The sequence below is a fragment of the Oncorhynchus masou genome, chromosome 4, assembly GCF_036934945.1.
Source record: "Oncorhynchus masou masou isolate Uvic2021 chromosome 4, UVic_Omas_1.1, whole genome shotgun sequence".
Lineage (NCBI taxonomy): Eukaryota > Metazoa > Chordata > Actinopteri > Salmoniformes > Salmonidae > Oncorhynchus > Oncorhynchus masou.
The window spans coordinates 14,048,316-14,065,845 of NC_088215.1; the positions used below are offsets into that span (position 1 = coordinate 14,048,316).

The 17,530-nt window shown below is 43.1% G+C and overlaps 1 protein-coding gene across 3 annotated transcripts in view; it reads left to right on the plus strand.

Annotated features, from left to right (window-relative positions):
* The window catches only part of LOC135524160 (STE20-like serine/threonine-protein kinase), a 41,156-nt gene extending 23,648 nt beyond the window's left edge, over positions 1-17,508 (plus strand). Inside the window, exons 13-20 of one of the 3 annotated variants that reach the window (XM_064951423.1) lie at positions 5,103-5,195; positions 5,831-5,902; positions 7,163-7,292; positions 8,301-8,425; positions 10,244-10,435; positions 12,694-12,819; positions 14,240-14,353; positions 14,795-17,508. In XM_064951423.1, coding sequence (XP_064807495.1) covers positions 5,103-5,195; positions 5,831-5,902; positions 7,163-7,292; positions 8,301-8,425; positions 10,244-10,435; positions 12,694-12,819; positions 14,240-14,353; positions 14,795-14,941 — 999 coding nt within the window. In that variant the 3' untranslated portion in view covers positions 14,942-17,508. The remainder of the gene's footprint in view (positions 1-5,102; positions 5,196-5,830; positions 5,903-7,162; positions 7,293-8,300; positions 8,426-10,243; positions 10,436-12,693; positions 12,820-14,239; positions 14,354-14,794) is intronic. The other 2 variants (XM_064951432.1, XM_064951440.1) reach the window with 2 other exon arrangements.
* Positions 17,509-17,530: the final 22 nt, after the last annotated feature.

Here is a 17,530-nt window from a genome sequence, read left to right on the forward strand (position 1 = left end):
TGTCCTGCTCTAAGTGTCTGGGCTGTATCATGTTAGCTCCCCACTCATACTGACTCTAGTCTGTCCTGCTCTAAGTGTCTGGGCTGTATCATGTTAGCTCCCCACTCATACTGACTCTAGTCTGTCCTGCTCTAAGTGTCTGGGCTGTATCATGTTAGCTCCTCACTCATACTGACTCTAGTCTGTCCTGCTCTAAGTGTCTGGGCTGTATCATGTTAGCTCCCCACTCATACTGACTGTAGTCTGTCCTGCTCTAAGTGTCTGGGCTGTATCATGTTAGCTCCCCACTCATACTGACTCTAGTCTGTCCTGCTCTAAGTGTCTGAGCTGTATCATGTTAGCTCCCCACTCATACTGACTCTAGTCTGTCCTGCTCTAAGTGTCTGAGCTGTATCATGTTAGCTCCCCACTCATACTGACTCTAGTCTGTCCTGCTCTAAGTGTCTGGGCTGTATCATGTTAGCTCCCCACTCATACTGACTGTAGTCTGTCCTGCTCTAAGTGTCTGGGCTGTATCATGTTAGCTCCCCACTCATACTGACTCTAGTCTGTCCTGCTCTAAGTGTCTGGGCTGTATCATGTTAGCTCCCCACTCATACTGACTCTAGTCTGTCCTGCTCTAAGTGTCTGGGCTGTATCATGTTAGCTCCCCACTCATACTGACTCTAGTCTGTCCTGCTCTAAGTGTCTGGGCTGTATCATGCTAGCTCCCCACTCATACTGACTCTAGTCTGTCCTGCTCTAAGTGTCTGGGCTGTATCATGTTAGCTCCCCACTCATACTGACTCTAGTCTGTCCTGCTCTAAGTGTCTGGGCTGTATCATGTTAGCTCCTCACTCATACTGACTCTAGTCTGTCCTGCTCTAAGTGTCTGGGCTGTATCATGTTAGCTCCCCACTCATACTGACTCTAGTCTGTCCTGCTCTAAGTGTCTGGGCTGTATCATGTTAGCTCCCCACTCATACTGACTCTAGTCTGTCCTGCTCTAAGTGTCTGGGCTGTATCATGCTAGCTCCCCACTCATACTGACTGTAGTCTGTCCTGCTCTAAGTGTCTGGGCTGCATCATGTTAGCTCCCCACTCATACTGACTCTAGTCTGTCCTGCTCTAAGTGTCTGGGCTGTATCATGCTAGCTCCCCACTCATACTGACTGTAGTCTGTCCTGCTCTAAGTGTCTGGGCTGTATCATGTTAGCTCCCCACTCATACTGACTCTAGTCTGTCCTGCTCTAAGCGTCTGGGCTGTATCATGCTAGCTCCTCACTCACGCTGCGCAGAAGTTAACACACTTGAATAATGCAACACAGCACGTAGAAATTGAGCAACTGTTAATTACTGTTCGCAAAACAATGTCCATTACAGGCTAGAACACTTTACAATGTAATAAGATCACTTTTTTCGCTTCCAGCTTTGTAGGCTAACTTTCCTTGCTAGCTTACAGCTGAAGTCCACATCAATTCACCACCCTAGTACTTTGTTTGTGATAATAATGCAAACCATAATGCAACACATGCCGATATCAAAGCTGATTTGTCACCAAAAACCACACGGTCGTTGCCAAACACGCTATTCATTCACTTGGTCTCCCTCGCCTCGGGTCTCTCCTGTCACTGTGTTTGAGTGACGTCATTAAGTGTTAAAGACACAGCGCACACGTTTATAAAAGTAGATATTGCTTCTGCCATGCAAATGTTGTTGATCAGTACAACAAAACAAGGCCACGAATGGAAGGGAAATGGATTGTTTGTCATCTGTTACCACGTTAAATCAGCCAAAACAAGCACTCACTCCCAGGGCCTGATTTTATACAGGTGCTTAAAGGGGCCGATTCCTCGGAGCCCAAGCACATAAGGGGCCCAAAAGGCAGAGCCATTTAAAAAAAATATATATAAGGGGGTTAGGGTTAATTGATTCATTAACGCATGCATGGCTATCTGGATCAAGTGCCATTCTGTACATTTGGCAATGCGCCTTTTTTTAGCCTTGGTATCGTTTCTGATATTGAGTATCGTGATGGTATCAAGTACCATGATACTAAACCTGGAATCGTTATCAAAGTCACATTTTTGGTATCATGACAACACTAGTGTGTGTGTGTGTGTGTGGTATGTGTGTGTGTGGTATGTGAATGTTGTAACTGATGCTGTAAAGGTCTGGCTGTGTGTGTGCTTGCGGTGTACAGTACATTTGTGGAAAAGAAACATGTTGATCCGTCATAGATTAGACTAAGCAGAGGTTGGACTCTCATTGGCTGTCTGTGATTTGCAGGATTGTTTTCACTACAATGTCTTGCTGTTACATTTGACCTTTTAGTCATTTAGCAGACTATCTTATCCAGAACAACTTACAGTCGCCTTAAGATAGCTTGGTGAGAATATCACCGTTGTCGCAAGTACATTTTTCCTCAGTAAAGAAGCTATCAACAAAGTCAGTGCTGGCAGGACAAGACGACAAGGAATAGTTGTCTTTTCAACAACAACAACACTTATTGACAGACAAAAATATACTAAGCTACTCTTGCAGGGATTAGTTGTTTTCCCAGGCTATCGATGAGCTCTGTTGAGCTGGATCACTAAAAGGGGTTTTAATATGCATGATGTACTGTTGAACTGGATCACTAAAAGGGGTTAATATGCATGATGTACTGTTGAACTGGATCACTAAAAGTAGTTAATATGCATGATGTACTGTTGAACTGGATCACTAAAAGTAGTTAATATGCATGATGTACTGTTGAACGGGATCACTAAAAGGGGTTTTAATATGCATGATGTACTGTTGAACTGGATCACTAAAAGGGGTTAATATGCATGATGTACTGTTGAACTGGATCACTAAAAGGGGTTAATATGCATGATGTACTGTTGAGCTGGATCACTAAAAGGGGTTTTAATATGCATGATGTACTGTTGAACTGGATCACTAAAAGGGGTTAATATGCATGATGTACTGTTGAACTGGATCACTAAAAGTAGTTAATATGCATGATGTACTGTTGAACTGGATCACTAAAAGTAGTTAATATGCATGATGTACTGTTGAACTGGATCACTAAAAGTAGTTAATATGCATGATGTACTGTTGAACTGGATCACTAAAAGGGGTTAATATGCATGATGTACTGTTGAACTGGATCACTAAAAGGGGTTAATATGCATGATGTACTGTTGAACTGGATCACTAAAAGTAGTTAATATACATGATGTACTGTTGAACTGGATCACTAAAAGGGGTTAATATGCATGATGTACTGTTGAACTGGATCACTAAAAGTAGTTAATATGCATGATGTACTGTTGAACTGGATCACTAAAAGGGGTTAATATGCATGATGTACTGTTGAACTGGATCACTAAAAGTAGTTAATATGCATGATGTACTGTTGAACTGGATCACTAAAAGTAGTTAATATGCATGATGTACTGTTGAACTGGATCACTAAAAGTAGTTAATATGCATGATGTACTGTTGAACTGGATCACTAAAAGTAGTTAATATGCATGATGTACTGTTGAACTGGATCACTAAAAGGGGTTAATATGCATGATGTACTGTTGAACTGGATCACTAAAAGGGGTTAATATGCATGATGTACTGTTGAACTGGATCACTAAAAGTAGTTAATATGCATGATGTACTGTTGAACTGGATCACTAAAAGGGGTTAATATGCATGATGTACTGTTGAACTGGATCACTAAAAGGGGTTTTAATATGCATGATGTACTGTTGAACTGGATCACTAAAAGGGGTTAATATGCATGATGTACTGTTGAACTGGATCACTAAAAGTAGTTAATATGCATGATGTACTGTTGAACTGGATCACTAAAAGTAGTTAATATGCATGATGTACTGTTGAACTGGATCACTAAAAGTAGTTAATATGCATGATGTACTGTTGAACTGGATCACTAAAAGGGGTTAATATGCATGATGTACTGTTGAACTGGATCACTAAAAGGGGTTTTAATATGCATGATGTACTGTTGAACTGGATCACTAAAAGTAGCTAATATGCATGATGTACTGTTGGACTGGATCACTAAAAGGGGTTAATATGCATGATGTACTGTTGAACTGGATCACTAAAAGTAGTTAATATGCATGATGTACTGTTGAACTGGATCACTAAAAGGGGTTAATATGCATGATGTACTGTTGAACTGGATCACTAAAAGGGGTTAATATGCATGATGTACTGTTGAACTGGATCACTAAAAGGGGTTTTAATATGCATGATGTACTGTTGAACTGGATCACTAAAAGGGGTTAATATGCATGATGTACTGTTGAACTGGATCACTAAAAGGGGTTAATATGCATGATGTACTGTTGAACTGGATCACTAAAAGGGGTTAATATGCATGATGTACTGTTGAACTGGATCACTAAAAGGGGTTTTAATATGCATGATGTACTGTTGAACTGGATCACTAAAAGGGGTTAATATGCATGATGTACTGTTGAACCGGATCACTAAAAGTAGTTAATATACATGCATTGGCGACATCATGCCACAAGAAATGAGTCTTTGTAAACTATTCTTATTTTCAATATCTTACGTTTCACAGGGCAGTTAAGTCCAGCTGACAAAGGTGATATATTCTCAATCTTGTTTGGAAGGGGTTTCCTTGTTTAGCTTTGACAGTCATGTGAATGTTTTCGATGGTTATCCATGTGCACCCCAGTTCGTCCTCGGTATTAATCCCATAGTGTGCCATCGTAAGAGGATAGCCCAATCAACACGACAATCCAATGCCTATTTAGAGCAGTTAGCGTTTTACTGACACACCCGTGTTTTACAGTAGATCTCTCTCTCATTGGGTTTATATAACCTGTGTCTAAATCGGGCTGAAACGGTCACTTCTCATCACCGGAACCCAGATCTGTAGCCTATGTGCTGTATCCAAATGATTCTGACCGTATAGTCCGTGATGTTGATTTATGTAGCGCACGCATACAAATCTGGCGCCAGGCGACTTCTCATAGACTTTGGCTAATGAGTTGAAACACAAATCCATATCAAAGCCTTGTTGTTGTGTCTGTGTTGTTTCTGCTGTCACTGTGGTGTGTTTGTTTGTGGGCTGCCTCCTGCCATAGTTCAAACAGGAAATGCGACTCACGCCCAGGCACAGGAGAAACGCTATCGTGAAACGGGGGAAAAAGGACATAATCACAACTCCACGTGAAGAGGTAGTTTGTTGTGGGAAAACTGTTGGTGTGGCTTTCCTACTTGGACTGTCCCTTCAATGTCAGTCTACTATTCTTCTGTTGGCTGCTTTCAAGACCGCTGTCATTTAGCCCCTTTGGGAATTTTTGGGCTCCTCCTTTTTTTTTCTTTTTTTTTTACTTGTCTTTTGTGTGGTTTGTTTTTGGTTGAAAATAGAGTTTATGTATGTATTATTTTACAGTCGATCATTTTCATTCAAAACTAATCAAGTAGGCTTACAGTAAGTTACAGTATAGTCCAACACTATTGATGTGTTTTCTAACAATCCACCCACCTGTGAATCACAGTGGAACACATTGCCTGTATGTAACGGGGGTGTAACAGTGTGTCGGTGTAATGGTTAACTTAGCCAGCAATGTTTATGGATGAGTGGCTGATGATTAGTAGACTATTATCTGTTGTGGTCTACAATGTGTGGCCCAGGTTACTGTGCTGTATGGAGCCTGAGTGCCAGTCTGCTTGTGCACCATTGCCAACTCCTTTTCCCTTACGGTCATGCATGATAACGAGTGTTGGCAGTAATGCAACAAACAGATTGGCATTCAGGCTACATGTTATGATTTAATAGAGTACAGGTCTAATCTGTTGTGATCGACAGGGAGTGGCCCAGGGTATGATTCAATCTTTTCAGTTGTCCTCCTGCACTCTCTTCAACGCCCCCATGCAGGATGTAAGTAGTAAGATGCCCCCCCCCTTGGTTTGAAATGTGTTCTCTTCCTGCTCTCTCACATGGCAGTAGATTCACTCACTGACTTTGAGACGGCAGAGTTTATATCTGTGTGTGTGTGTGTGTGTGTGTGTGTGTGTGTGTGTGTGTGTGATGCGATGCTTTGTGGGCCTTCTCCTTTCCTTAACCTGGACTGATCAATATGCGGAGGGCTGGTTCAAAGGGAATGCAGCAGTATTCTATTTTGGGATTTGGCCGACACATTTCTGTAGAGGAGATGTCATCAACACTGAACTTAGCATTTCAATCAACCTGGAACTTAGCAATGAAAAAACAACATTCACAGTGCATTGCCCATAAAACGAATCAATTCCGCCAGTCGACGTCCGGTGCTCTACGTTTTCGATGACCCAGCACATCTAGTCCGTCTAGTCTACTTCCTGTCGCCACATTGTTGCCGGCTTCCACAGTGTGGTACATTAACTCAAGCCATACCTATCCCCAGGTAAACTCTTTAAAAGTATATATAGTAGTCCATAGTCCAGACCCCATACAGTAGGGTAAACATCAACAAGCTAGACCTGTCTGCCAGCCTCAATACTCTAAGGTGACTCCCTCGTGCTGTTGGAGTCGACTGGGGGAACGAGAGCAGTTGAGGTGAGGTGAAGACAGCCATTCCAGATTGACGGACAGACACGTGTTGTTTGGCATCTTCAGCCTGTGGTTTCTGTTTGCCGTGCGGTTGGTTACGGTTGGTTTGAATCTCTCTTCTGTTCTTCTCTTAAACTGTACCGACACAGTTCTCTCCTGGTGTTTCTTCATTTACTCAAGTGACATTGTAGGCCTGGTTTTAGAGCTGTACTGGCAATCTGAGTAAGTGTAACAACTAATCAACTAACTAAGAAATGACAGCGTGTTCTGTGACTCCTGGTGCGTTTCGGTTCTGTGAATTTGGTCTCAGTTGGCCTGCTAATGGCCTTTTCATTTGACTAAATCACTCTCTTTCTCTCTTCTTCTGTCTGGATCACACAGTGTATAGCAGAGGTACTCACCTCTGACCCTAAGAGGTCAGAAGCCTGCTGGTTTTCTGTTCTGCTTGACAATGAATTGCAAACACCTGGTGTCCCAGGTCTAAATAAGTTCTCAATTAGAGGGGAACAATGGAAAAAATGCAGTGGAACTGGCTTGGAGGTCCAGAGTTGCGTTTGAGAGGCATATAGAGACTCTTCACTTATCCAGCTGTCTTTCCCTCTTCTTCCTCAGGAGCAGGAGTTCCTGCAGAAACAGCAGCAGGAGCTGGACTGTGCCCTGAAGAAGATCATCCAGCAACACAAACACGAGCTGGCCACCATCGAGAGAGACTGTCTCAACCACAAACAACAGCTCCTCAGAGGTGACGATGCATCTCTCGGCGTGACACAGACTATAGTTAGGTACTCAGTCATAGCACCTTTCAGAGGGGAGAAACCGACCACAAACAGAAGATGTGTGAGCTGCAAGTAGCACAGATGCACATTGCAGTAGGATAGATACAGTACCTTACAAAGGTCAGAGTCACCACATAGTAACACAGTCTATCCTAGCCGCTATCACCAGCGTACTTAAAAGAAATATGGTAAAGCTTACTGTATGTGTGTGAGATGGAAACCGCAAACCCACAGTGACACGGTTAATAACTGAAAACAGAAGCTCTACAGAGTTCAACCTAAGGCCCCACCAGGCCTTGACTCTAGTTGAGCCATAAGACACGGGAGGGGGGGGTATATGGCCAATATTATGCACGACACAACACGGAGTGCCTGGACACAACCCTTAGCCATGGTATATTGACCATATACCACAAACCCTGAGCTGCCTTATTGCTATTATAGACTGGTTACCAATGTAAAAATACATGTTTTAGGAAACCCGTGGTATACTGTCTGATTTACCACGGCTTTCAGCCAATCAGCATGCAGGGTTCGAACCACCCAGTTTATAATACCTATTAATGCTGAGAATTTAACATGAACGGAACAGCAGCCCACTAACCCTGCCTGGTCAGATTCCAGTCATCCCATATACACAACAGCTTACAGAAAAAGCTACACAGAAATGTTCACACGCTGTAGGCTTCGATGACTTGCTGATTTGAATGGTATGAACCATGTTAGAAAGGGGAAGAAAATGAACGTCTGAAGGAAGTGTCTCACAAACACATTCCAAGCTAACCAGTTAGTCAAATCTAGTGACTTGTTTTTTGTTGTTGTTGGGTGCCAAGATTCGTCAACCTCAAATACAAAGGAATACAGATGAAAGATGTGATTACAATGGCGGGGTATTGATTCTGGTAATAATATGCTGAACTTCCGTGTAATGCAGTGTTTCCTTGTACTGAGTTTGTGTGTTTTGCTCCTGGCAGCACGGGAAGCAGCAATGTGGGAGCTGGAAGAGCGTCACCTACAGGAGAAACACCAGTTGTTTAAACAACAGCTGAAAGACCAGTACTTCATGCAGAGACACCAGCTGCTCAAGAGACACGAGAAGGTACAGTACAGCTTCCAGACAGACAAACAGCTGATTCAGGATCAGATCTCATAAGCCTAGTCCTGAACAGAACCACTAGGAGCAAAATACCTGAACAGTTTGGGGGATAAAGTGAGGCATAATACTGAATGACTAGTTTTGACTCATAACATCTTGGATCAGATTGGAAATATGCCTGGGTATATCTGTTTCTGCATTCAACAATAATGCGTCATTGTTTTGCCAAATGCGGACTGAGTAATGTTGACAAGGCAACTACATGCCTAACACTTTGGCAACCCTTCTAATATCTCATATCTCATTTCTATGGAAGCTAATGATCTGTTTCTGCCCCCCCCTACCACCTCACCCCCCCCCTCCCAACATCACCTCCCTCCCCCTCCCTCGCTCTCTCTCTTTCTCTCGCTCTCTCTCGCTCTCTCTCGCTCTCTCTCGCTCTCTCTCGCTCTCGCTCGCTCTCTCTGTCTCTGTGTCTCCTGTCTGTCGCTCTCTGTCTGTCGCTCTCTCTGTCTGTCGCTCTCTCTGTCTCTGTGTCCCCTCTGTCTGTCGCTCTGTCTGTTGCTCTCTGTCTGTCTGTCGCTCTCTCTCTGTCCCTGTGTCTCCTCTCTCTCTGTCTGTCGCTCTCTTGTCTGTTGCTCTCTCTCTTGTCTGTTGCTCTCTCTCTTGTCTGTTGCTCTCTCTCTTGTCTGTTGCTCTCTCTCTTGTCTGTTGCTCTCTCTCTTGTCTGTCTCTCTCTCTTGTCTGGCTCTGTCTGTCTGTCTGTCTGTCTGTCTCTGTCTGTCTGTCTGTCTCTGTCTGTCTGGCTCTGTCTGTCTGTCTGTCTGTCTGTCTGTCTCTGTCTGTCTGTCTGTCTGTCTGTCTGGCTCTGTCTCTGTCTGGCTCTGTCTGTCTGGCTCTGTCTCTGTCTGGCTCTGTCTGGTCTGTCGCTCTGTCTGGTCTGTCGCTCTGTCTGGTCTGTCGCTCTGTCTGGTCTCTCTGTCTGTCGCTCTGTCTGGTCTGTCTGTCGCTCTCTCTGGTCTGTCTGTCCCTCTCTCTGGTCTGTCTGTCGCTCTCTCTTGTCTGTCTGTCGCTCTCTCTTGTCTGTCTGTCGCTCTCTCTTGTCTGTCTGTCGCTCTCTCTTGTCTGTCTGTCTCTCTTGTCTGGCTCTGTCTTGTCTGTCTGGCTCTGTCTCTCTGTCTGGCTCTCTGTCTGTCTGGCTCTCTGTCTGTCTGGCTCTGTCTCTCTGTCTGGCTCTCTGTCTGTCTGGCTCTCTGTCTGTCTGGCTCTGTCTTGTCTGTCTGGCTCTGTCTTGTCTGTCTGGCTCTGTCTTGTCTGTCTGGCTCTGTCTGTCTGGCTCTGTCTGTCTGGCTCTGTCTTGTCTGTCTGGCTCTGTCTGTCTGGCTCTGTCTTGTCTGTCGCTCTGTCTTGTCTGTCGCTCTGTCTTGTCTGTCGCTCTCTCATCTGTCTCGTCTGTCTGTCTGTCGCTCTCTCATCTGTCTCGTCTGTCTGTCTGTTTCTCTCTCTTGTCTGTCTGTCTGTCTCTCTTGTCTGTCTCTCTCTCTCTTGTCTGTCTGTCTGTCTCTCTCTCTCTTGTCTGTCTGTCTGTCTCTCTCTCTCTTTTTCTGTCTGTCTGTCTCTCTCTCTCTTTTTCTGTCTGTCTGTCTCTCTCTTGTCTGTCTGTCTCTCTCTCTCTTGTCTGTCTGTCTGTCTGTCTGTCTGTCTCTCTCTCTCTTGTCTGTCTCTCTCTCTCTTGTCTGTCTGTCTCTCTCTCTCGTCTGTCTGTCTCTCTCTCTTGTCTCTCTCTCTTGTCTGTCTCTCTGTGTGTGTGTGTGTATGTAGGAGATGGAGCAGATGCAGCGCTACAACCAGCGTCTGATTGAGGAGATGAAGAACAGGCAGACACAGGAGAGGGCCCGCTTACCCAAGATCCAGCGCAGCGAGGCCAAGACACGCATGGCCATGTTCAAGAAGAGCCTCCGAATCACTGGAGGCCCCATCACACCCGAGCAGGAGAGGGAGAAGGTCAAACAGGTGAGAGATAAAGGTCAAAGAACACATAACTGAGTGGAAACCTATATATTTAGATGTTATTTTCAAAGTATAATCACATCAAATTTTATTGGACACATGCACATATTTAGCAGATGTTATTATGGGTGTAGCGAAATGCTCGTGTTCCTAGCTCCAACAGAGCAGTAGTATCTAACAATTTACAATAATACACACAATCTAAAAGTAAAAGAATGGAATTAGGACGAGCAATGTTGGAGTGGCATTGACTAAATACAGTAGCATAGAATACAGTGTATACATATGAGATGAGTGAAGCAGTATGTAAACACTATTAAAGTGACTAGTGTTCCATTATTAAAGTGGCCAGTGATTCCATGTCTATGTATATAGGGCAGCAGCCTCTATGATGCCGGGTTGAGTAACCAGGTGGTAGCTGGCTAGTGATGGCTATTTAACAGTCTGATGGCCTTGAGATAGAAGCTGTTTTTCGGTCTCTCGGTCCCCTCTTTGATGCACCTGTACTGACCTCGCCTTATGGATGATAGCGGGGTGAACAGGCCGTGACTCAGGTGGTTGACGTCCTTGATGATATTTTTGGCCTTCCTGTGACATCGGGTGCTGTAGGTGTCCTGGAGGGCAGGTAGTTTGCCCCCGGTGGTGCGTTGGACAGACCGCACCACCCTCTGGAGATCCCTGCGGTTGCGGGCGGTGCAGTTGCCGTACCAGGCGGTGATACAGCCCGACAGGATGCTCTCATTTGTTTATCTGTAAACATTTGTCAGGGTCTTAGGGGCCAAGCCAAAGATCTTCAGCCTCCTGAGGTTGAAGAGGCTCTGTTACGCCTTCTTCACCACACTGTCTGTGTGGGTGAACCATTTTAGATTGTCAGTGATGTGTACGCCGAGGACCTTGAAGCTTTCCACCTTCTCCACTGGGGTTCTGTCTGTGGATGGGGGCGTGTTCCCTCTGCTGTTTCCTGAAGTCCACTCCACCAGGGCCCTCACCTCCTCCCTGTAGGCTGTCTCGCCGTTGTTGGTAATCAGGCCTACCACTGTTGTCCTCTGCAAACTTGATGATTGAGTTGAAAGCGTGTGTGGCCACGCAGTCATGGGTGAACAGGGAGTACAGGAGGGGGCTGAGCACACCCTTGTGTTGTTTCCAACCTTCACCACCTGGGGGCAGCCCGTCAGCAAGTCCAGGACCCAGTTGCACAGGGCGGGGTTCAGACCCAGGGCCCCAAGCTTAATGATAAGCATGGAGGATACTATGGTGTTGAAGGCTGAGCTATAGTCAATGAACAGCATTCTTACGTAGGTATTCTTCTTGTCCAGATGGGATAGGACAGTGCGATGGCGATTGCGTCATCTGTGGATCTATTGGGGCGGTAAGAAAACTGAAGTGGGTCTAATGTGTCAGGTAAGGTAGAGGTAATATGATCCTTGACTAGTCTCTCAAAGCACTTCATGATGACAGAAGTGAGTCATTTAGTTCAGTTATCTTTTCTTTCTTGGGTACAGGGACAATGGTGGACATCTTGAAGCAAGTGGGGACAGCAGACTGGTATAGGGAGAGATTGAATATGTCCGTAAACACTCCGGCCAGCTGGTCTGCGCATGTTCTGAGGATGCGGCTTGGGATGCCGTCTTAGTCGGCAGCCTTGCGATGGTTAACATGTTTAAATGTTTTACTCACATCGGCCACGGAGAACGAGAGCCCACAGTACTTGGGAGCGGGCCGTGTCAGTGGCTCTGTGTTTTCCTCGAAGAAGGTGTTTAACTTGTCCGGGAGTAAGACGTCGGTGTCCGTGATGTGGCTGGTTTGCCCTTTGTAATCCGTGATTGCCTGTTTGACCCTCCCACATACGTCCCGTGTATGAGCCGTTGAATTGCAACTCCACTTTGTCACTGTACTGACGTTTTGCTTGTTTGATTGCCTTACGGAGGGAATAAATGCACTGTTTCTATTTGACCATATTCCCAGTCACCTTGCCATGGTTAAATGCGGAGGTACGCACTTTCAGTTTTGCGCCAATGCTGCCAGCTAATGAGGGATTATACACATTGCTTTCAGCGGAGAAAGAAGTAAAGTCTCAGAGCTTGTTGATCCAAGTCAAAGGGACTTTCCCAGGCACCGAAGGATTTACAGTACATTAGGCAATGCTAGGTCAAGCTTGAGACTCCCAGTGCAATGAGCATGTATCAAGTTCCAACTGTAATTGGGCCTATTTTAATACTCGTGGGAGTTGAATAACTGAGATGTTTCTGTGTGTTTGACAGTTTGCAGCCCAGGAGGAGAAGAGGCAGAAGAATGAGAGGCTCCACCAGCACCAGAAACATGAGAACCAGATGAGAGACCTGCAACTGCAGTGTGACGCCAACATCCGGGAGCTGCAGCAGTTACAGGTACACTCTCAGAAATAAAGGTGTAGATTTGTTCCTAAAAGATTACAACTTATTGTCACTGGGGTTGTACCCTGTAAGGTCCTCTATTTGTACCCACGTTCATACCTCAGATAGTACCTTTCTCCACAGGTACAAAAGCATGCTTTGTGCTTTTATAGTATATAGTACCATCACAGTGACAAAGCTATTTCTTCCTTGTAAGTGGCAAAAATGGACCTCTACCATTGGCCACTTAAACTTGTACAATATTTCCACTCACGGGTGGCCAAAAATAACTATTTGAAAGGCACTCCAACGCTGTGCCAAGCCTCCAATACAATTTCCCAATTTGCCTTTTTGATTGAATTGTAGAGGTACCACCCATGACTGTATTTGTTAGTAACAGAAATATTGTTGTTAAATTCTTTCATTTTCAGTCATGTGGCCTTCACCAAGTGAGTTCCTAAGCATATATTACCATTACAATTAAACTCTTTATGACAACACATGACATATCTCACAAGGCCTTATTTTGAGGCCTAGTTTTACCCTAATACAGTGTCATGAAACTCATGGTTTATAGGACACATCAGGCCTGCTTCCAAAATTACCTGATTTTTGGAAAATTCTGTTTGAAGCATTTCGTCCTTATTCCCTCCTGTTTCCAGGAATCTTCAGACTGTAATTTCTAGGAAACCTGGGAAATTCACCTGAATTTTGCGAGTCTTACCTGCAAGTCATTTTATGCTGGTTTGCAAAGTGATTTGTAATTCCTATTGGAATCCACACATCCAACTGTTGGAATTGTAAAACATCAAACTAACTGATTGGATTAGTTTAGAAACATTTATGTTATATATCTTTGTGTAGCATAATATTAATCAATCAATGTACATGCAAAAACACATATTAAAAACAATTATTTAAAAAATCAACCTGCAGTTGAGCATGCTGGGAAATATGAAGATAATAATTATGGTACAAATGTGGCTTTTGGGATACCACCCCAGTGACAAAGCCGTTAGTTCCTTTTAGGTGGCAAAAGGTTAGCATTGTATGGGTGTTGAGGGTAAACAAAATACATTTGTAACCTGGAAAAATAGCCTTCACATTGTACCCCTTTTTTGAGTGTGATGATTGTACCTTTTTGTAACAAAAATGTACCATTATACTCTTTGTCTGCACCCTAAAAGGTATGAAACAGTACCATGTGAGATCATTATGTTTACCTCTGAAGACACATAATGCGTATTTTGATATTTTTGTACTCCAGGGAACAATACCGTACCCTTATTTCTAAGAGTGTATGGTATAAAATATATAGCACGCGCACATGCATATCAGGGAATCTGAAATTGCGCAAGGTGCAATAGAAAACGCACACCAACACACTTTGAGTCATCTGTGATTCAGTATACATGTGTGTATTTGTGTGTTTCAGAACGAGAAGTGCCACATCCTGATAGAGCACGAGACCCAGAAGCTGAAGGAGCTGGATGAGGAGCACAGCCAGGAGCTGAAGGAGTGGAGGGAGAAACTACGACCCAGGAAGAAGGTAACCATTACACCAGTTAACCCTTGACAGGAAATGATTTATCTTTCTATTGAATATTGGGCACATATTTTGTTTCGGAGATGGAGATACTTGTCGTTGAAACACATGGTGGCGGGTAGGGTGGGAGGGAGCCTAACGGTTCGAGTGTTGGGCCAGTAACCGCAATCCGCCAGTTTGAATCCCAGAGCTGACAAGGTGAAATATTTTCCATCTGTCCTTGAGCAAGACTCTTAACCCTAAATGCTCCGCTGACAATGCCTGACCCTGACTGTGACCCCACTCTCTGAGGGTGTCTCAGGGGGATGTAAAAAAAAAAAATCAAATAAAACACGTGTATCTTGTACATGTGTGAAACAGTCCAAATATAAGCTGCCGCCAAATGATTATTCTGTGATCTCTTGCTTGTGATCCGCTCTCCGACCATTTGTCTGTTGTTCTTAGGCTCTGGAGGAAGAGTTTGCCAGGAAGCTTCAGGAGCAGGAGATCTTCTTTAAGATGAGTGGAGAGTCAGAGTGCCTTAACCCCTCAGCCCAGAGCCGCATCTCCAAGTTCTACCCCATTCCCAGTGTCCACTCCACTGGCTTCTAGGGGTTAACCCATTCATGGCACTCTGGATGGACATGAACATATATCCACACCCACATATTGAAGTGAATGAATAGATACACACACACACACACACACATACAAATAGACTGGCACACACACACACACACACACACTAATAAGACTGAGCCTCTGCTGCCTTGCCCCGTCTCCACTGATGACAATCAGGGGGACGAAGGGGCGATATCTCAGAGGGATGTGTGTACCCCTCTATCGGCTTCTGGACGAGGATGGGACAGTAGCCCTCAAGCTACAGACTGTGTTAATCATGAAGACCCTTTTAATGGTGATCTGTTATACATAATTTACCCCTTTTTCATTGTAAAGGGTTGTGTTCAGTCGGGCACACCGTAGCAAGAGTTTGAATTTGTGTTCTTATTGTAGAAGTAGTACCTCCCCGTTTCACTCCATTTCAAATCATTTTCCACTGACTGAATAAAACCCAGTTTTATTTCTTATAGCTTTCTCTTTTGAAATGAGTTATGAAGGAGTTTCTTGACATTATGCATTTTCAAATTTGATACTTTGGGCACTGTGTTCCTCAAATCTTAGCCTCCCAAGTCACTAAAGTGTCTCAAGGCAGATTCTATTTTTTTTTTATTGCTGATTCCTTTTCATTTGTTAATCTTTTTTTTTTCTTCCTTGAAGAATCTAGTGCCTGTATACTTTTATTTCAATGGACTGGCTTTTCAAATGTAAGCTTCCTCTGGAGAAAAACAAATATTGCTGCTCGATTTTTATCCCATTAGTTATTTGCACTAAATCAGGGCTGCCCAACCCTCTTCCTGATTCAGCTAGTTAGGGTCTTGTTGAGCAGCTAATTAGTTGAATCAGGTGTGTTAAATTAGGGTTGGACTGAAAACCCACAGGACGGTAGATCTCCAGGAAGAGGGTTGGACAGACCTGCACTAAATAAAAAGGATGAAGCAACATTTTGTACCAGAAGTCTAATATAATGAACTTATATATTCAATATCTTTGGTGATGTTTGAGAGAGCTTATGATCTGATAAGAATGTACTTTTGGTAAAGGACGAAAAGCACATTTTTTATAATGAATCTTGACAAAGGCATGATATATTTTATATGCAATCACACATATCTTGACAAGATATTGAATTTAGTTTCCAATGGACTAGGAAGTGACTGCCTGAAGTTGTGCATGAATTTCAATGCAAGTTTGGCTTCTTATGTTATAATTATGGTATCAAATGTTATTTTTTGGAACTTTATTAACAACAGTTTGGGATTTATATTTTTCTGTCGGAAATGGTTCCTTTCTTCTAGCCTGGAATCCAAACTGAATCACTACTTTCACTGTTGTTTTACTTGAACATTTGTGAAACGATTGAGATTCCCAGGCTAGTATCTTTCTTCAGGTTTCATGAGCATGCCTTTCATCTTCAGCACAACTCTTGAGATTTGTTTCTCTCTTTTTGTAATTTGGTGTTGTCGGCGAGTGGACATTTTGTTTTAGCATACCAAGGAGGGGGTATTTAAAATGGTGTTTGTTTATATATCCAGACAGAGACAAGGTTTTCACTGTGGTTACTCAAATGGGGGCGTTATAGAAATCTCTGAGGACCTATATGACGGTCTGTTTTGTTAGAATTTCATGCAAATATTTGGTATGTCTGTGTATTGTTTATGAAATTGCCTCCCAGTACCATATTCATCAGTTGACCTGCATGGCTTTTGGGTTTGTTTGTAAAGAAACTATGATACTGTTTTATTATCATTCATACTAGCTAATAGCCTTAATGTTTTCAACAAAATGTATGAAGATACGGTATTCATGTTGTGGCCCTCTGTGTAGTTATTTTAATCAGACTTAGTTCAAGTCCCGCCCCAAGTGATCTTTATATCCGTATAGCCTACTGTATCATAGTCAAATGTTTTGTTCGTTACTTATTTAATCTAAGGATAATGAATGTGACGTTATCATGAGTTGAACAGTTTTGATAACATTTTCAGAACTATAGTTTTAGCTTATTTTATGATAGATATGCATGATCTTCTCTAAAGTGGTGGTAGCCTATAACCTTCAATACAGTTGAAAATCATTTGTTTAAAAGGAACTGTTGGACCTGACTGGTTTAGGCCATCATGGCTTCTGATTTGTCCATTTGTTATCTCACCCTTTTTTGATTGGCTGCAGGAACAACAATCAGTCGATGCCATTTTATAATTGGTCTGTAATAGTGGCAAACAAAACATCATACACAATGAAGGAGTGCTGTGCACCTTACACAAAATGAAGATACTCTGTGGAAATGTATCTTTACGCTACAGTATTGTAGTTTCCTCAATTGTCAAATAGTTCTAATCTGAAATTTAAACTGAATTGAAAATATAATTAAATACCAATCATGTCAATATGTGTTATTAGTGTCATGATTTCCTTCTGATTTTCAAATTGTATCATGATTGATTTCAGAATGTTGTTTGAAATTGAACTACCGTTAAAAAAATGTTTACTTTATAGTTTATAGAATGACTATGTACTGTAGATTTACATTGTTCTGTAAATAAACAATTTCCTGTATACAATATCATGTACCTGTTTGTTTCC